The sequence below is a fragment of the Podarcis filfolensis genome, assembly GCF_964270895.1.
Source record: "Podarcis filfolensis genome assembly, chromosome: 14".
NCBI lineage: Eukaryota > Metazoa > Chordata > Lepidosauria > Squamata > Lacertidae > Podarcis > Podarcis filfolensis.
This window is the reverse complement of record NC_139616.1, coordinates 36,751,511-36,772,543: the sequence shown is the minus strand read 5'-3', so window position 1 is coordinate 36,772,543 and position 21,033 is coordinate 36,751,511. Positions and strand designations below refer to the sequence as shown.

General features: G+C 43.7%; 1 protein-coding gene across 25 annotated transcripts in view; it reads right to left on the bottom strand.

Moving 5' to 3' along the window:
- The window catches only part of MAPK8IP3 (mitogen-activated protein kinase 8 interacting protein 3), a 68,267-nt gene that overhangs the window by 16,034 nt on the left and 31,200 nt on the right, over nt 1–21,033 (bottom strand). For 5 of the 25 annotated variants that reach the window (XM_083584880.1, XM_083584891.1, XM_083584887.1 and 2 more), the window contains 12 exons: nt 20,462–20,479; nt 13,876–13,933; nt 12,770–12,922; nt 11,738–11,819; nt 9,249–9,400; nt 8,353–8,409; nt 6,799–6,969; nt 5,655–5,814; nt 5,002–5,097; nt 3,885–4,046; nt 2,658–2,823; nt 1,086–1,271 (listed from right to left, as the gene is read on the bottom strand). In XM_083584880.1, coding sequence (XP_083441006.1) covers nt 1,086–1,271; nt 2,658–2,823; nt 3,885–4,046; nt 5,002–5,097; nt 5,655–5,814; nt 6,799–6,969; nt 8,353–8,409; nt 9,249–9,400; nt 11,738–11,819; nt 12,770–12,922; nt 13,876–13,933; nt 20,462–20,479 — 1,461 coding nt within the window. The remainder of the gene's footprint in view (nt 1–1,085; nt 1,272–2,657; nt 2,824–3,884; nt 4,047–5,001; nt 5,098–5,654; nt 5,815–6,798; nt 6,970–8,352; nt 8,410–9,248; nt 9,401–11,737; nt 11,820–12,769; nt 12,923–13,875; nt 13,934–20,461; nt 20,480–21,033) is intronic. The other 20 variants (XM_083584898.1, XM_083584902.1, XM_083584888.1 and 17 more) reach the window with 13 other exon arrangements.

The following is a 21,033-nucleotide window of genomic DNA, read 5'->3' as shown; positions in this document are numbered from 1 at the left end:
CCTGCCAGCACCTTCTCCCTACTGGGATTTGGCTTGGCTGGAACTGATGTCATACCTTCTTTACTCCACCCCCCCTTTCCTTCTACCACAAATATAAGGACCTCTGACGCCTCACCATAAACAGCTTTACAAGTCATGGCTTCCCCCCAAGGAATCCTGGCAGCTGTAGTTTGTTACGGGTGCAGGGAATTGCAGCTCTGTGGGGGAACAACTCCCAGCTTCCTTAACAAACTACAGGCGCCAGGATTATTTGGGGAAAGCCGTGACGGTTAAAGTGGTATAAGAGTGCTTTCAATATGGTGTTGATGTTGCTAACACCCTGTGAAGGAGCATATTTCTGAACGGAACTAGGATAATTTCCACATAGGGGGTTTTCCAGAAAGAAAAGAAGATTTATTGTCATTTCCCGGCTAAATTCAGATAACCTGCCTTTTTAGCAGCACTCACAAGAAATCTTATTCAAGGCAGCAATGTTTACTCAGAAGTTAATCTTTTAATCGTACAGTGGTACCTCGGGTTAAGAACTTAATTCGTTCTGGAGGTCCGTTCTTAACCTGAAACTGTTCTTAACCTGAGGTACCACTCTAGCTAATGGGGTCTCCCACTGCTGCCACGCCACCGCAGTGCAATTTCTCTTCTCATCCTGAAGCAAAGTTCTTAACCTGAGGTACTATTTCTGGGTTTGTGGAGTCTGTAACCTGAAGCATCTGTAACTTGAGGTACCACTGTACTTACTCTGTAGTGGCAACATGTTTTAAGATTTCAGTCAAACTCAAGCTTTATACACACACACACATCCGTCAGCTCCTCCCCTTCTTTTGTCTTTCCCGTCATTCTTTTCTCCTTTCCCCCAACTTTTTCCTCCCTCCCTGATGAACAGGAAATATTCCCATTATTTACACTGGGAAAGACGTTTGTGGACATCACAAATTCATTATGTGTTGGGGTCATTTGACTGCTCTGTGTTTGCCCCATATAGCTGAATTTGAAGCCTTTTCATTGAAACCTGTAAAATGGGTGTATTTAAAGAAGAAAAGCTGAACCAACCCTTCACTGACATACTCATATGGTGACCTGAGACATACTCTGTCCTTTATCCAGCACTGGAGTGTCTCCGCAGGATGAGCAGTTGCTGCTGGGCACATTGCACCGGGTCGCACAGCCCACCAGGGTGATGCCCGCCAAGACGCCGTCGGTTTCAGAGGATTCTTCGGGATTTATGTCCCCTTCCAGAAAGATTTCTCCAGGAGGATAGTCAGTGTCACAGGCCGCTGAAAAGAAGGGAAAGGAAAGCCTCCTGGGTCACTGTATACAATGTCTGTGCCCAACAGCCTTATCAGCATGCCAGGCCAAGTTGTGCCAAGTTCCAATAATGCTCCTTGCTCACGCTAAAATTATACTTCTGCCTACTAAAGATCTTCCTTTCCCATGAAGTCTTTTAAGTGAAGATTTTTAATCTCAGACTGTTATCTGCATTGGACTTGAATTTTTTTATTATTATTGTTACGTTGCTTCATTATGTTTTAATGTGAAACAATCAGGCAATGAAATTAAATGAATGAACGTGGATGACTATTCCAAAGCAATAGTAAAATCATGACTGCTATTTATACGTTGACATTCATAAGGGATGTGGCGTGGAATTTTGTCCCAATGCAATACATTTCTGCAAAACTGTTAAGAAACACATTGTTTCATAAAATGAATCCTATTATCAGCCCCGTTCCACGGCAACTATTTGTATTTTTAAAAACGTACATGTTCAATGCAAACACGCACCTAATGTCATGTCTAGCTTGGCCTTTACCCTGACAGCTGCAAGTATTGCTAGCATTTGTTTTCTATTATGGTTGTTGTTTTAAGGAGGTTTGGCTTTTTGTGGGGGAAAAGAGTCTCTGTGTGCGCATGTGTACGTGCGCATTTGTGTATGGGGGGAGTAGGCCAAATTCATCAGTTCTGTTTTCTTTCATTCTAACTTTTCCAAGCTTAAGTTCACATTTCTGCAGTAATTTTTTTTAATGTGCATTTCTTTAAAAAGAGTACTCAGGAAAACTAAGCAGCATTTCAGTGCAATTTTCTCCTAATATACATTCTGCATGCACTTTTGACTGATATTCATACTCTTTGCAAAACATGGGCTTTGTATGTTATTTTCATTAATTTTTATGCACCCTTTCCTCTAACATACAATTTTTTAAACACATTTTTTCAGGAGAGAACTGCATAACAAAATTCAGAGGAGCTTAAATTTGAAAGGATAGCTATGTTTCTGTTTCTTTTATTCAGGACAGGCTATGTTTTGATCCGCATACTGTTTCAGAAAGTGTAAATTATGTAGGTTCACATTAAAACCCTTAACCAGACATAATTTCTCCTCTGCCCATACCAGAAAGGTTATATATTTGTTTACATCTCTCTGTGTGTGGGCAAGTGAGTGAGAGCAGGGCTGAGAGAGCCCAGCCCCAGAGCCAATACACAGACCCTGATTCACTACAGGACCACATTTCAAGTGTGCACGACTTATGGTTTTTAAAATACCTGCCTTATGGGTGGAACTGGCAGGATCCCTTTCATATTCTAGGTTGCGATCTCCTTCCCTGCGGGTTTGCCAGCTTTGGAAACAGCACCTGAACTGCTATGATGAGTCAGTCACTTACCTGGAATGCTGGAGATGCAAAGGACGTGAGCATTGCATACGGTGAAATGATCCACCACCGTCCCTGGCTGGTTGGCATCTATGATCACAACTTTGCTTGTAGACAAGGTGCTTGTGAGGATCCACACTCTGCTGGATGTGGCATCCATCTCGTGCAACTCTCTGGCCTGCAGAACAGCAAAAATGCAGAGAGAGAGAGGGAGAGAATGTGGCGGGTGGGAAGGCCTTAATGGAGGCAGCTCCCACGACAGCGGGAGATCATTGGCAAAGGAAAAACAAGGATGACTGAGGGTAATTAGCCTTGCAAGTTCACCCCAGGGACAAGGGGAACAGGATTCACTTGCAGTTCATCTCAGTACCCCGCTCTCGCTCTGGCATGGAATGCGGGAGGCAGGGAGGCACTAAGTGCAAAAGCACATTCACAATGAATTTCTAGGGTATGAGTGGGGAACCTTTGCTCAGCTCAAGGGCTGCATTCCTTTTCTGGGCAACCTTCAGAGGGCCAGGGTTGGCAGGGCCAGGGGTAAAACTAGGAGAAGCACTGGATGTAAGTGTTAGCTTTGTACAGTAGAGCTGTTTCTAAACACCTGTTTCTCCATCCAGGCAAGCAAAAGGCAGTATTGGTGCTCAAGGGCAAAAACATCCGAGGAATACGAAGCAGCATGGGTAGCGGGTGTGAGAAAGAAGCTTGGAGGGCCACACTGAGCCCCAGTTCCTGAGATTCCCCATACCTGTTGGGCTTATATATGATCGCAGGGTCTCACAGTTTAAGATTGCCAGTGTCTCTGGGCGAGGTGATTTACAATCGCCTCCCTCTGTGTTAGTTTTAGGACTGTTCTATTCATGTTATTAGCAATTCTATGGATTCAAAATACCTAAATAACTGCTGAGGGACCCTGCCATAAAAAGGGATTGCTGGGATTTAACCCTTTGCCCCCATTGTGCTCCTGATCAGAATAGCTCCCCTGCCCCATGGCTGGTATTTGCATCTTGTTCAACATGTACAGTAGCCCCTCTCTGCAGCCCAGGTAGCAGCCACTAAATCCAGTATTTATATATCCTGTCGAACCACAAATGCTTCATTAAAAAAGCATGGTGAATGCCAAATTGATGTTAGAGTGCATGATTGTTGCTTTGCTGTGTATCCAGCTTATGAAAAATAGCTCAGGAAGTCACACTTAAAAGTATAAGCAGGAAAGTGGGAGAATGGACAGCTCTCCTCCCCAACCTTTTTCTTTTCCGGCGATGTGTGGTTACTCTTGGCGCTCTCTCCTTCTGCTTCTCGGTCGCAAGTGAGAGGGTCACATCCTGGATCTGGTTTCTGCCCATTTCCAGTATCTGGTTCCACAGGCTTCCAACCTGTCAAGTTGACACCAGCTGCACACCACAACTAAAAAGACAAAGAAAGGAGTTTGAAGAAGAGCAGATATTTTTTGTATGGGGCGGGGTAAAAAGACGTGAGCCACTTGGCATGTCTTGATCATCTTTGCAGTGTCTCCGTTCTCAAATATGATCTGCAATAAATCAGAATTCAGCACAAACCCAATGATCCATCCTAAGGGAATGCTGTAAGCGAGGGTACAGCTCTAGAGACCTCTGTGCCACTGGGCCTCCACAACAAAGGTTGAGGAGTCTTGGGAATGTGAACCAGCATGGGAAACATACTAGATGCCCGTGAAAAGGAAACACGACTATATCTATCCAAACCAGGGCTACTATTATCTGTGTAGAAAGCTCCCATCACAGGCTCCTTCGCTCCATCAGAATTTGGCATGGTTTGGCAACCCCAGATAAATCAGGAAGAGGAGGAGGAAAACAGAGGAGAGATAAAGGGTGGGTGCTGTAAGGCTGGCACCCGGGAATGGAGGGGAGAGCCCCTCCCTTTGGAACTCTAGATGTCAGAGAGGGAGAAGCAGATCTGCTGGCTCTCCTCTGCCCCTGGTGGAATGTAGAGCATCATCAGGGAAGTGGGAGGACTTTGGCCAGCAAGAGGGTAGAGAAGGAGCTGGGGGTGGAGCTGGAGGCAAAGGGGCAGCACACAGACTCGTTGCCAGGAAACAAGCACTGCCTTCACAGCTGGAATCAGATGCATCCTCCCAGATGAATTGTGCATCATGTGTGCGCACAGCAGACTTTTAGGGCAAGAGAGCTCCGAGAGTGAGCTTGCCTTGCCTTGAAAAGCTTGGCAGGAGGGGAGTGGCAACTGTTGGGACACCTTCGTCACTTCTGTTTGACAAGTAGATTATTCGCATGAAGGTATGCCTGAACTTGTGACACAACATTCAGCAACGACAGAACTATCTGCTAAAAGAAATAGGAAGCTTTTGCACATATGTGACACTTACCTTCATGGTAGGGTCCTTTTCCACTAGTGGGCGGCAATACACAGGCACTGGGACATTTTTCATCCGGTTGTCCTCTTGGCCACCATTGGGACTCAGCTATTGGGGACAGAAAGGACAGGACGTGATTCAACTCTCAACCAAAATGATTTCCAGCTGCCAAACTGCATAAGAGCATAAGAAGAGCACATCAAAGGGCGATTTTCTCCAACAACCTGTTCCTTTCAGTGGCCAACCAGGAGAAATCACACACACGTGTGGCACACATGTAACACACATGTGGCAACTATAAAGTTATCTAGTTCATATGCTAATGGTCAATTTTGATAGTGCCCACAGGTTAATTGTTGGCATCCATCTGTCTCAAGTGACAATGAAGTGCGTCTCTGGAGGTGAAGTCAAACCACTGAGTTAGCAGCACTGAAATGACTTCCCTGGGTGCAAGCCTGGGCAATGTGCATGGTGGTCCTGGGTTGCCCAGACGATTGGGTACCCCCTCTCGGCCTCAATGATGTTACAGCATACGTATTTTAATGACTGCATTTTATTCTTGCTGTAAATCAACACCAGGACTTTTGTAGTTGTTGTGGAAAACATTTCCACAAATTCAATAAACCGAACTTCACCTCTCTTGCCTCTCGGTGAACGAGGCCTACCTGCTTGTATTTGGCGGGCAGGCTCCAGCCACAGGCCTGCAAGCGACCGTCATCATTCCGCACGTGCTCCCGGACTTGGCGGTACTGTTCGCGCTTCTGCTCGCGACGTGCGGATGACGTACAGTCACTGAGGAGAGACGCAACAGTGTTACTTCTCAATCTATGGTTAGAAATGAGAGGCAGAGGGTCAAGGAAGCATTGCCGTGGCAGCAGAAAGACAGAGATTCACGGAGTGAGAGGAAAAAGAGAGAGAGTGGTTGAAGCTCAGTCAATAATACACACAAAGCGGGGGGGGAAAGCTATGGCAGTCAACCAAGGAGATCTCCTACTATATATTTTAGAAAGTATTTTTTTAATCTGTTCTCTAAGCATTTGGACACCTCTTCAGATAGCATGGCCAATTTTTGCACAATAGATTCTGAAACCAAGAGGTTGGGTTTCTTTTTTCTAGGTTTGGATACACTTGGACACCATTTTGAATCAAGACGGTGGAATGAACCTTTCTGAACTGCACTGATTTTAATTATTGATTCCCAGACTAAACTGATTGGGGGTGGTCCTTAGAATTCCTGAGCAACACCGGGTGCTAAAAATCCACCGAGGATGAAAATCCATCCAAAAACCATTCGTCAAAACCTTGGTTCTGTGGGAATCAAAGATAGCCCCTTTTTACTATTAGGGTTCTGATGTGCTATTTAGTTCTACTCAGAGATCCATTGAAATGAATGAACATGACTAACCCAGGCCTATTATTTTCATGGGTTTACTCTGAGTAAAAATAACATTGGAGGCAATATATAGATATGTCCAATTTATGCATGTCTTCCTCTCTTCTTTAACAAGAATGTTGTCTTTTTCAGGGCAAATATTTGAATAAATATTAAGACGCAAAACATGTTCCCCTCTTTACTTTGATGTGCTTCACTATCTTGTTCATTCTTAAGTTTTCCCTGAAATATTTTTATTATTATAAAGTAATGAAAAGGAGATTTGCAGGACGCTGGATTCCAAGCAGCCACTGACTATGTCCAGCCTTGTCAAGATCTGGTCAGCGCATGCTTTGAAGCTATACTTTCTGGGTTTCCGCCAAGCAACTAGGACAAGCCACAGCAGGAACTTTAGCCAAAGCGGTCGATGAACTCACTCATCCGGGAAGAACTCAAGGGTGCGACTCCCAGCAGAGATCTGGCACATAGTGTGGCTACGGCGCTGGCTGAACCCAGCTGCCGTGGGAGATTTGTAATGGATGTTCACTGATGGGTAACTCCTTTTAGCAGGTGGAGGACTGGAGGAGGAGCTGAACAGGCGGCTGAAGCTGGAGAGAAAGAAGGAAGCCAAAGGTGTTAAATCATGTGTTTTGTATTGTTAATCCAAAAGAAGAAGAAAAGAGGTACAGGAGTATGAATTGGGGGGGATTATTTGTTTGCATTTTAATGAGAAACTACCTAATTCACGCTTCTCAGACCCAATACACAAATCAAAACACAGCAACTCTTTGAAATTCACACTTCTTGGAATTTTACAGTGCAGTTCTCCAACCAATGTGCAAAAAATGCATAAAAATAGATGTTATCTATTAGTGAAGATAACATACAAAATGCTTAGTCTTAGAAAAAACTGCTTGCAAAAATGTGCACATTAATCAAAACTGTATCCAAAAATATATATTTATTAGGAGAAATGCGCACTAAAATGCTGATGAGTATTCAAGAGGATTTTTTAAAAGTGCAAATTGCAGCAAAAACGAAGAGAACTGAATTTAAAATGGGAAAAATGAGAAACCGAAAGAATCCTATACGGAAGTTACTGGAAAGTTGCTCCAACTAAACATTAGAGAACTTCCTGACATGGGATGAGGCAAGGAGTTGTACTATGTTTGGGTTTTAATGGGAGAGCATCTTGTGCAAGAATACATTTGGCACTTCATCTGCTGTTTGCATGAATGAGTCTGAAAATGATCAGGTGGGGCAACTGTGGCACTCCTGATGCTGTTGGATGTCAATACCCATCAGCCCCAACCAGTGTGGACAATGGTCAAGAATTATATTTAAGCAATATATAGCGGACCAGAGTTCAACCCTATCCGAAAGCCACATCTTCTGAATTTGAAGACCCCATCCATCTAATCCCAGGGTTGCTGGAGGATGTGAAGCAGCACGCTGCCACAACTGCTCATCTTTAATATTTTATTTATTCTCTTTTATTGAGAGGGGTCTTGGCAAAGTACCATCTTGGAGGCTCCTTCTTTACCTGACACGATCAGCTAGCACCTTGGAAGCCATCTTTTTAAACTTCCCATAATGCTCTGCAGCACTCAACACAACGGTGTTCTGTGGCACAATGGGAAATTTAAAATGAGAGTTTGCAGCTATAGAGGACAGAGAAGGAGGGTTCGGTGATGTGCTTTTTGGAAACTCTGGAGCCCCAGCAGCTACCCGAAAGTGCTGGGTGAGTTGAAGTTGTCTTCACACACCCTCATCTGATGGAATGTGCAAGGTTTAAACATAAAGAATGTCAAGAGGCAGCACAGGCTATCTATCGCACCAGTGATGTTACCTCCCTTCTCACATCCAAATATGCAACTTTGTCAGTAAAATTAACTGGTAGAATTACTGTGCTTTTACTTGACTGTATGGAAAAGTCGCTACTGCACACGTCCTTCTGCATTTCACAGTTCACAAGCAAACACACTACTTACAATTGCCAAATAGTAGATTTCTTTTTCTCCTGGACAGAAGGGTGCTCCCGAGAGGCTCTGTGAACAAATAAAATAGATAATTATTAAACGGCTGGACAACAGATGAGCGGACCAAAAAAAAAATGGCAAAAAGGTTAATTTGGGGATCTGAGGACTGGTATGCCTATTGGTTTCAGGATTCAGCTACAAATGACATACGCAATAAAGGCCCGGAAGCAAAAAGAAAGTGAAAGCCTTGAAACAGTTACAGTAAATAGAATTTTTATAAATTTGTAAAAAAAAATAAAAATGAGCATCCATATAAATAAATAGATCAAGCACAATACAGATCATTATATACGTACATCATCATTAGGTATAACAGAACAAACCCATGATAAAAACATTATGCATAGAATATAATTTAATGCAACAACCCTCACGTAATCATAACGCAATCCAGCATAAACCACATCATACATAACTCTTGCACACTACAAAAGCAAGCAACTCTTTTATTTTATTTATATTTATTTGTTGCTTTTCCCACAAAAGTCTCTCAAGTTACTTACAATGCAAAAAAACAAACAACCACATTAAAACCAAGCATACGAACAAATAATAATAGCCCACAGGTTAAGGCTGCAATCCCTAACCAAATTACATGAGATGAAGCCACATGTAAAGGCTATAATTGGGTTTTTGCGTTTCTTCTTTTTCAAATGAACACTAAGATTCTTGAGGTGCTGGAATACATTTAGACCTAGCCAATGAGAGTTAGAAACCCACTGGGTTTTTTGTCTGATGCAGAGGTGATCAGGGTGCTAGTACTCCAGAACCACAGAGCACCTCTAGCCCACCTACTAGGTTCCTCTCAACACTTTTACGATGCTGCTATAATAAAGCACCCCCCATACCTGATCATCTCGGTCCACCTGACAGCCTCCTGCAGCTCCATCAACCTCTCCTTGTATTGGTTGCGCTCCATCAAGACCCGGGCCATCTCCACGCGGGTGAACCGCCGGCGCTGAGCTATGGGAATGTTGTCCTGCAGAGGGGAGGAGGATGGCTTCAACCAATGGGAAATGGAAGGGGATTAAGGTTAGTAAAGCATGAAGCCAGGAGACTAAAGCAACAATTGTTAGCTTCTTTCAGGTGTACCCCCCCCAGTTAATTTTAGCAAAGAGAATCTAACTACAACTTCATATAAGCGACGAAAATGTGACATCTGGAGAAGTGATGAGCGAAAAGCTAATTCGTGTTCTGCAAGCCTCCAAGGTAATACTAGTTAGCATCCAAGTCTAACTAGCCTGCCGTTAGGAGTGAAGTGTTAATATGGGTTAGTCAACTCATATTAAGCCCATGCATAGCCAAACTTCCTGCAACAGGAGGAAGCCTAATTTGTAAACAGTGCAATACAATGCAAAAGTGGAGGATTATTTAAGGGAGAAGGCAGAAGTAACAGTCTTAACAGTGGCCAAAGCAGTAATGCACCCGTTGCATGAATTCAGTCTTATTCCTCCCCCTGTCATGATTCATAAAGATTGCCCATCTTTCTATATATATTTTTAAAAATAAATTGGGAATTTATATGCTTTTGTAAGCTTTTTTGTTCACCCTTCACATTACCAAAAAACAAACTCGTAATTTCCCCCCGAAACCATTTCAAAATTGTTCTGGGGACCTGGGGAGGTAATGACTTCACAGACTAGACAACAGGCAACTACCCAGAGTTTCTTTCCCCCAATATGCCAGAAACGTACAAAGCTCTAGTTTCCCTCTCCCAGAAAAGAAGAATCATAGAAAAGAAGAATCATGCCTGTGTAGATCAGGAAGTCAAAAATGAATTCAAGCAATCTCTGCCACTCTCAAAAGTGCTATGCCCGAAGATCAGAATGAATAGGTAATTCTACATCAGAACTAAGGGTGCCTGCATGGGCCTATCAACCGCATTAGCAAGTCAGCACTGAAACACACATTAGTAGCTCACAGGATTAAAATCAGCCTGCCTTTCTCTACAAAGAAGTCCCCAAAACACATGTGGTGGGAGACTGAGGGAAGAGCTGCTTATTCTATTGCAGAAGAAGGCTTGGACCTTCTTACCCAGCATGGCTGAGCTTACCTGGTCATACTCATTATCTGGATGATTCTCTGGGGGAGATCCCAGTGACCACTGACAGCATAGAGAGAAGGGACAGGTTCGAAATGCGGCCCCTTTCATCCGTCCCAACAGTAAGTGCTAAAGGCTAATGGGCTGCTGATCAGGAGATCGCAGGAAGCACTGCTGGGTAGCTAGCAGACCAGCTATAAGAGCTAAAATACACACCCAACTTTGTCATACGCTGCAAAGTTTAGGGAGGCATTTCAGCAACAAGGAACGTGTATGTGGAGGTTGTGTGTGTCAAGGGGAAATGTTTGTCCCACATATCAGCACGGCATTCACACTCACCGCAGATGGTTCGTGTTATTTTTCTGTGAAGCTCCTTGTAACCCAGAAGATGAGCGAGGACAGGACACACTACTTCCTGTTTCTGCCCTCATCCTAAACTAGCTTTGGGGGTGATGTCATCAGAGCGATTGCATGGGAGCAGAAAGCAATGTTTCCCCAACCTCATTCTGATGGAATCTTCTGGGTAGGAAGGAACATGGTGCTCAGCAGTAGTGAGAGATGTGATTGCTGTTGTCCCGCAACTTTCCCCAGTGCAAACCTTCTCTTTAAAGCTCAATCAGAGCAAACAGCAATTTGCGGAAAACCGGAATTGACATTTGCTCTGATTGAGCGCTAAAGAGCAGGTTTTCATGGGGAGAAGCTCCAAGGCAAAAAGCAAAAAACAAACCCACACTTGGACACAGAGCTTTTAACTGTGGACCTGGAAAGAACGGGGCAAAAAGGAAGTGTGGCTAAGCCCTGATCTAGGAGGACCAGTCACCTAACTGCAGATAAGTCAGCTTCCTATGTTCCTCCCCATGTTAGCATGTACAAGGGAGATTTGGTTTAGGACCACAATGAGGGAGGCAAAGACTTAAGGTCCCCTACCTTCCCCATACCAGAGACTATTTGAGGGGGAGAAAACACATATATAAGGGTAATCTGACCCTAATGGTGCAATCCTAACCGTGTCTACTCAGAAGCAAGTCTTACTAATCTCAATGGGGCTTGCTCCCAGGTAAGTGGGGTTAGGACTGCAGTGGCATCCAGTACTTCCATTTTGATATGATTACACCCAGGCTGCGGTAGTCATGGATGTGGTGACAACCCAAAGAGAACAGCCCCTTTGGGCTGCCCCACACACCTGAGGATGATAAAATATGCACTTTGGTGTCAGTGTTCAAGTAAGTGAGGAAGAAAACCCCCCATTCCCGCAAAAAACCCTCCTTCCCTAGGCATTTTAATAATGTAATATACCAATTCTGTACAGAGATAGCTGCTTACATCCTCCACCTCTTCTTTGGGCTCTCGACGGGCAACGATCACTTCGGATTTCACTCTAGAAAACAGAGCAAAGAACATAAAAGAAAGAAAGAGGCTAAACAGCAGCCCCTCTTGGCAGGGGTACGCTGTCCTGGGCCTCAGTTGCTCACTAGGGCTGCCATCTTTCAAGAAGTGAAAATCCAGACACAAACAAATTGCTGAAAAAAGCCAAAGTTGTTTTTGAGAAATGACCCAAGCAATTTTTTGGTTATTTTGCCGAAAATCCAGGACAAACCACTGCTTTTTAGAAATGCTCTCCCCCGCCCGCCCGCCCCCCCCCGACATCACTTCCACCACTGAAATTTTGGTAATGTCCAGGAAAATCTGGAAGTATGGCTACCCTAGCTAGGCCATTTTGCTACATTTGCTACAGAAAATTTATGAGGCGAGGGGAACATCTGGCTTTATGTGAGCAGCCCAAGGCAACAACCAAGGATAAAAAACACCCCCCTAATCCATATATGTTAAAAAAAGAAGGCAGTAATACTTCATTCCGAACCTCTATTCCCCCAAAAATGCAAACTGGACCACTTCTGCTAACAGCTACAAAGGTGGGGGGGGGCGTTAATACAAGAACAAGAATGTGAAGCACCAACATGAAGAGTTGATTTGTCCACCTTGTTTTTCATACAGCAATATCCACCTGAGCTCTTCGTTTGACTGTGGCATGTAGAGAGAGCCATACCAAATGTGATGTGTACAGAAGGATCACAGTTGGCTCTCCTGCAGGTTTGCTTTTGCTCATGAAGATCTGGGATGTGGTGCTGTGGGAGGGTCCATTTAGCACAGGGGTCAGGGGGAGAACTTGTGGGCCTCCAAGTGTTGTTGCGACAATAGCCAGGGTAGCCCAAGTGCTGCCCTACAGATCGCCTTGGAATCTAGCACCCATCAGCCTTCTTTTTTTGTCCCGAATGACTTGCCTACCCATAGCTGAGGAAACTGCTCAAGCAGCAGCAGGACACTCACCTTTTCAGTTCCTCTTCGAGTTCCTTGATCCTAGCTTCCATCTTGGCTTTCGCTTGCTTTGCTGCTTCAAGCTCACCTTTCAACACCTCCTGCTCCCCAGTGAGCTGGTCTACCTTTGCAATTAAATCGTTCTTCACTATGTTCAGAGCATTTCTTTAGGATAGGGGAAAGGAAAAGGAAAACATATGTGCCACAGCAGATAGTGAGGTGGATAACATCATTTTGGTGGAAGATTAACTGCAGCAGAGAAGTATCAGTGCAACCTGTGATGAATATAGGGGAGGATTGAAAGCAATGCCTTCTTACAACCCTAGTCTAGAGGACAGCAGTGAGAGAGAGAGAATGGACTTTTGGGTAGTAGGCTCTGGTTTCCCAGGGAATTTCACCCTGCACCCGTTGAAGAAGTTTTTACTTTCTTAGGAATTGTGGTTCTTGCATAACAATATTTAGTTCCCTTGTCAATCATTCTTGTGTTGTGTGGGGGAAAGGGCGCTTTGTTTCTTCATGATTATTGCAGATGCTATTACTAATAATAATACCTTTATTGTCAATGTACAACCTGTGTACAATGAAATTAACGGAGCCTCCCTCCGCCCCACCCAACAAACACTCAATCTCATTTAGTGCAATATTGCTGTTGTATTTGTTATGAATTTGCTGTTTTGAACTGCATTTGTATGGATTTTACAGTATGGTAGGTTGTACGGAGACTTTTCTGTGGGAAGCACTGATTCTGTTGGCAAAAACCAAGTATGGATGTCGGCCTTTGTGAGATTCCCTATTTAATTTCTCACCACATCCCTAGAAGTGACCCCTCTCAGAAACAATTCTCAACCCTCTTAAGAACCATGGCCTGGATGTTCTTCCTGCAATTATCAGAGACATGCTACTACTAACAGTGGAACACAGCCATCAAGGCTAGTAGCCACTGATACCCTTATACATGAATTTGTCTAATCCTTTTTTTAAGCCTTCTAAGTTGGTGGTCACCGAAATGCTAGCAAGCAAAGTGGCAACACACAAATGTCCTCTGAAGTCAACCATGTCCACACCATACACTTAAGCAAACAAGCAAAGTATTTCTAGAGCATGAGCTGGTGTCTTACTTTGTTTCCAGTAGCTGCGTGTTCTCCATCAACAGGTTCCCCACTTCTTTGCCCATCCCTGGAGGGGTGGAAAAGAAAAAATAAAACACGAGGCAACACACAATTTTGATCTGCACCCTTTGGAAAGATTTAAGCCTTATGCTTTGCTGGCCAATTCTTACTTAGGAGAAGCAGCCTCGTAGTTCGAGAGCCTGCAACGTATATGTTTTGCTGCACAGTGCAAAGCGCCACTCGCCCTGTCGAGGTCACGGAACAGAAGCAAACATTTCTGAAAACGCAGATGGATGCATTCACTCAAGTACAGAGACTTCCTTTAGGAGATGGGACAGAAGAAACAACTGCACTAAAATGGCTATTCTTAGGGCTTATCCACACTTACCTTTTGCCCCACACTTTCCAGGCAGAGATCTGTACATTAACATTCTATGGTCAAGCGGTTTTTTGTTTGTTTGTTTTGCCCTAAGCTTTCCCCACAAAAAAAAACAGCTCTTTAAGGCTGAACTGGAACAAACACCAATTCAGGTTTTCTGTGGATTGACATTTGCTCTGATTGAGCATGAAAGAGTGGGTTTTCAAGAGGAAAGTTCCAGAGCAAAAAAAAAAGGGGGGGGGAGTGCTTAGACATAGAGCTTGAAATTGTGGACTGTGCCTGGAAAGAGTGGAGGAAAGGTAATTGTGCATAAGCCCTTAGACTTAAAAGCTGGACCCACCCCACTATAATGTGTTAAAACCTTTTTGAAAAGGCCCAGCCAATGAGCAAGTCACTCAACTCCTCTGTTTCACACAAGCTTGTTTTCAGTCTGGATTCAAGAGCACAAGCCATGAGCACAGCGAGTTATTAGCAAAGTTCAATATTATGCACAGCTAATTTAGGGTAACAATTAGTGCATGGGTAGAGAAAGTCCAGCTCGTGCACCAATATTGGCCTGCCAGGGAGTTGAATTTGACCTGTGAAGCCATTTTCCCAAAACCACACCAGCTGGTATCACTGGGTGTTGTCAGCTGATGGGCAGGGTTCAATCATGCTGGGTGCTTCTTTGCATGTGTGATCCCTGTGGGGGAACATGATAGCAAAGTAGAACACAACTAAACCCTCTCCACATCAGTCCTGCGGGGTGATGTTTGGCCAGTGCATTCCCTGCAAGGAACATACTAGTGAAACAGACCTCCACCCTTGCAGGTCAACTTTGATTCGTGGATAGAAGCCACTTGATGCAAGTTAAGAAAAGAAAAGAAAAGCCCTGTTGGCCCACCTAGTCCAGCATCCTGCTCTTATGGTGGCCAACCAACCACATGCCTCTGGGAAGCCCAAAAGCAGGACCTGAGCAGAACAGCACTCTTCCCACCAGCAGTTCCCAACAACTGGTATTCAGAGGCATAGTGCCTCCAAAGAGGGGAGACAGAAGCATAGCCATCATGGCTAGTAGCCCTAAATAGCCTCATCCTCCATTAATCCTCTTTTACACCAAGTTGGTAGCCATTAATACCTCTTATGTGAGTTTGTCCTGAATCTTCCAACATTCAACTTCATTGAATGGCCCCAAGCATGATGAGAGAGGGAGAAAAACATCTCCTCATCCACTTTCTTCTGTTTATCCAAGGACCAGCTCTGATCTAATTCGATCATCTGTCACGTATTTCAGTCCTCCTAGTCACTAGTTTCTGGTCTCTAGGTTGCCAACGACAAAGGGAAACTTTAAAGACTTTGCCGTTGGGACAACTCTTTCATTGGAAGTACCTAATGTCACACAGTGAAGCTTAACTGTCTGACTTCCCCTGAAGTTCTATGCAGATTAGTGCCGCACCACTGTGGAAGGATCCAATCCCAGCTAGACATCACAAGGAAACTATCTCTGAAGAGGTTTGAAGAAGAAGAAGAAGAAGAAGAAGAAGAAGAAGAAGAAGAAGAAGAAGAAGAGGAGGAGGAGTTTGGATTTGATATCCCGCTTTATCACTACCCTGAGGAGTCTCAAAGCGGCTAACATTCTCCTTTCCCTTCCTCCCCCACAACAAACACGCTGTGAGGTGAGTGGGGCTGAGAGACTTCAAAGAAGTGTGACTGGCCCAAGGTCACCCAGCAGCTGCATGTGGAGGAGTGGGGAAGCGAACCCGGTTCACCAGATTATGAGTGCACCGCTCTTAACCACTACACCACACTGGCTCTTTGGTGGGTAAGGGAAGAGTAGAGGGGCTCGCTAGTGAGGTCAGCTCTGAAATGTTATATTGCTGTTATAAAAAAAAATCCCAATTGAGTCTTTCCCACTTTGCGGATATATTAGCACTCCATTTAACTATCATGTTGCCCCTTCCAAAGAGTGCTGGGAACTGTAGCTTGACAAGGGGGCTAAGAATTCTCTTATAGATCACTGGCTCCCCTCACCGAACTACGCTTCCCAGTTTTGCAAGGACAGATGTGGGAAGTGACCTTAGTCTCCATAACTACTGCAGCAAGCTCCATATATGAGACTAGGCTGCCATTCCCTCCTCTCATCTTTTTAGTTTTATGGAGTTGTTGCTGGGAAGATGAAGGACAGGAGGAAGAATGAAATCTTACTATTGGCCACATACTCAATACACTTGTTAAACATGCACACTCTACAGCAGCTTTCCCCAACTTGTTGCCCTCCAGATGTTTTAGACTACAACTCCCATCAGGCTGGGGCTGATGACGGCTGTTATCCAAATCATCTGGAGTGCAGTAAGTTGGTGAAGGTAATTCTAGAGAAATCAGATCACTATTCCAGCTCTGTTCATCTGGCAAATACACTATTTGTGAAAGTTTAGATACATCTTACACAAACTTTGGGTTTCCCCCCACATATGACATTATCCTAAACACACTTAGTAGGGCAGGGGTGTAAAACGTGTGGCCTTCCAAATGTTGCTGGACTACAACTTCCATCATGCCTGACCATCAGCTATGCTGACGGGGATTAAAGGGAGTTACGAATGTAAGCATATTTTGGGGGGACGACATTCATCACTTTATAATTGTTTACGCTGAATTGCACTTGCCATTTTACTGCTCATTCCCTCAGTTTTGAAAGATGCTTTTGGAGCGCTTCACAATCATTTTTGGTTTTTTTAAACAACCCTGAACTTTTAGCACTTCTTTTTTTTAATCTCTAAGCTACCTTGAGTTCTATTAGGGGAAAAGGTGGGAGATGATAGATAGATAGATAGATAGATAGATAGATAGATAGATAGATGATAGATAGATAGATATAGATAGATAGATAGATGATAGATAGATAGATAGATAGATAGATAGATAGATAGATGATAGATAGATAGATAGAGTGGTACCTCGGTTTAAGTACTTAATTCGTTCTGGAGGTCTGTTCTTAACCTGAAATTGTTCTTACCCTGAAGCACCACTTTAGCTAATGGGGCCTCCTGCTGCCGCTGCGCCGCCAGAGCCCAATTTCTGTTCTCATCCTGAAACAAAGTTCTTAACCTGAAGCACTATTTCTAGGTTAGCGGAGTGTGTAACCTGAAGCGTATGTAACCTGAAGCGTATGTAACCCGAGGTACCACTGTAGATAGATAGATAGATAGATAGATGATAGATGATAGATAGATAGATAGATAGATAGATAGATAGACTATAGATAATATATTAGATTTACAATTTAGATGGCAGTTCAGCAGCATCTGGCAGGCCACAGGTTCCTCCTGCCTGGTTTGAACCCTTCTTTGGCTATTGCTGCTTTTGTGCATGAAAGTTGCCAATGCAGAACAGGAAGCAAAAAGAGCCAGGTCTAGAGTACAAATCCCTACTTCACTGCAAAACTCACTGGATAACCTTATGAAGGCTGCATGCACCCCATACATTTAAAGCACATGACTTTCCCCAAAGAACCTTGGGAACTGTACAGTGGTGCCTCGCAAGACGAAATTAATTCGTTCTGCGAGTCTTTTCGTCTTGCGATGTTTTTCGTCTTGCGAAGCACGGTCCGTCGCAACTGCACCTCTTCAAGCGGCTTTAAGAGAAAAGGAAACAAACTCGCAAGACGTTTTCGTCTTGTGAAGCAAGCCCATAGGGAAAATCGTCTTGCGAAGCAACGCAAAAAACGAAAAACCCTTTCGTCTTGCGCGTTTTTCGTCTTGCGAGGCATTCGTCTTGCGAGGTACCACTGTAGTTCCCAGCACACCTTAACAACACTTCACAGGATTCTCTGGGGGAATTCACGTGCTTTAAATTTAGGGTGTGTTTGCAGCCAAAGTTAAGGAGAGCCTCCGTCCTAAATGTTGAGAGTGCAGTATAGGGGGACTAGAATTTCCTTCCATTACAGAATGGAAGGGAAATGTTTAGTTACCTAGTCTCGTTTCAACTGTTCTCATGAACCCACGGATGCTTTCAACATTCACACACTCATCCACTTCACACTGTGTAGAGAAACATGCTTTTACGCTGTTCGTTCTGCTTGCTTTTGTTGAAAGCGACAAACACACACTCAGTACAAATGAAACGCTTAAAAAAGAGAGTCATGGCAGTGTACAGGAAGTGAGAATACAGCACAACACACTCAGGCAAGTACACAGACCTTCTTCCCAACAATGAGATGGGACGGGTTGATGATGGCAGAGGCAAGTTCCCCAGCAAGAATGGCAAAGAAGCAGCAGGTGTTTTGTTTTTTTTAAAAAAAATAAAGTTAGATAGATATAGAGAAAGGAAAAAAAACCACTACAACCATCAATAAGACAGGAAGAAATAAATCACTTCTGATGTTTCAGGCAGCATGGGATCTTCATACTGTCTATTGGGGCAGAGAACAAAAATACAAACTTAAATGCAATAATGGAGATTAAGAATCCTAGTCTGAAGGCAAACTATAGGCCACTCTGCACATTTCACTGACATTCAGTCCATTTCGTGTAGACTCCACATGGAAGCACTGCCAAACCCAGGTACTCAATTTGTGTACCTGCATGACACATGCATGTGTTTCATTCCCACATTATGTTTCTTGGTGTACATTTGAAATAGGAGTACACTTAAAAAATGAAAGAAAATGTGGTATGACCTTTTATATCCCGGCTGCTGTGAGAAGGGGAAATGTAAATAGCATCTTTTTTACACACTGATTTGCCAAGGTCTGCAGGTTGGTGGGGGTGAATATTTCAAGGCACTAGCACCAGTTTTTAGGTGCCTGGGCAATGTGGCTGCAGGGTATTTTCTGTCCCTGGATAACTGGAGATACTTGGTCTCAAAAATCAAAACATATTGCAAAGAGGCAAGGTCTGTTGTTCTTTCAGAAATAATGGAAATCATCCTGAGCCTACAGGATATATGCTGAAGTCAGAAGTCTGAATCGGAAATATGAAAATCACAAGACTGCATCAATCTATAACAGAGCAGAGAATACTGCAAATCTCGCCGCTTTAGCAAATTTGTAGCCCTTAAGACTGCAAAAATAGGCTTGAAACTGTATGAAGAATGCCAGGTGGTTATCACAAGCATGGAACAGCGGAAGCTCAGATATTTGACAGTTAAGAGCAGGTGTCAATATTTTGCAAAGACCTTTGCTCAGGCCCAAGGCTATGAGTAGTTAAGTTATACAACCTGAGTGAATATATGCAGTTTTGCTGGCTTGCATTACTTTTACGTTTCTTTTTCTTGGCACAAGATCTTTTGGGGTTTTTTGGTTGTTTTTTTAGCAGACTACAACAAGCATGTCAAACATAGGTAGATTTCAGAATCTACTTTGGTTTTTACCAGAACATTGCAGTCCAGGAACTGGAGCCAAATACAGAGCAGTGACTGGAGGGTGAAGGCAGTGCTGGATGTGCAATGGCAGTTCAGGTGGTGTAGCCAATTCCTTACTGCAGGACTGGATCCGGCCAGTGGGCCATAAACTTATCTCCCCCACATACCAACTTTGGCCATGAAGCAGTAAATAAATTTGTTTAATAATAATGAGAATAATAATGATGATGGCACCTGCCAGCATCCCCCTGTTACCCCTTCAAAATACAGTTGGGAAGAAGCCACAACTGAGTGCTCCTTGCTTCTAGAAAGCTAGTGGTTCAGGTAAAAAAAAAAGAAAGGCCAAGACTAGTCTTTTCTTCTGAATACAAAGTGGTTTCTAAGCTAAGGGTTTTCAAAACACGAAAAGCAGCACATTGAATTGTGTGTCTGGAATGTTATAAGAAGCCCTGGCTCCCATAGCAACCTAAGTGAAGTGTGGTGGAGTCAATTGTGTATATAGAATATTTCCATCAAGAGTGCTATATGTGTTTTGTGTGTTTGTTTACCGTTCCCAGAAAAAAATAACCAGGAAATGCATTACATTTCACAGCCATATTTCTTGACCTGCATCCTGCAAGCTGTTTGAAACATCAAAGTGAATAACCACCTACATCCCCAAACAGAAAAGAATCTCTCCCAAACAATGGGTGACGGAAGAATCACCTACTTCTTCTCAACAAAGCAACACCATCACCATCACGGGAAAGAAACAAAAGAGAGTCCCAAGAAATCCCAGAAGAAAAAAAAGAGAAGAAAAAAAAGGATGAAGAGATGCTGAATGAACAGAAAGGGGGAGGAGAACACCCATATGTTTAAAAAAGGCCTTGGCCTTACCAAAGAAATCATCCCGCACTATGAAAGTCATTCCATATGAGAAAAGAGGGGTGGGGTCAGGGGTACAGAAAGAGATAGGGACAAAGAAGAGAAAAATAGGGGAAGAAAGGGAGAGAAAAAAGCAGCCATTAAATACAAATCTGTAAACAGCAAAACGGTGGTGCTCTCTTAGCACGTATGTGCAAGGAAATTAGTTATGCTGCAGCAAGAACCACACTCTGCCTCTGATCCAGCTAAGCAGGGAAGAAAGTCTCAGATTTTGAATGAATGAACAGATCAAGTTAGCAACTCCTGGTTCCATCCTTATTATCCTCTGTGGATAGGTAAAGGTCCTTTGGGCCTCTCATCCTCTACGGAAGGGAACCAAAGCAACAGCATGGATGGGTCAGGTTAAGGGGTAAAACAAGAGGAGAGGACAGTAAAATTGGGGCAAAGGGGCTGTTGGGAGACCCCGAATCTGATTTTCAACTGGACGGATGCCTGAAAAAAAGGCAGCAATCTTGGGTTGGCAGCAAATAATAAATGTTTAAAGGAAATGAATCTATTTCCTATTTGCACTGGGCCGGGTCCAG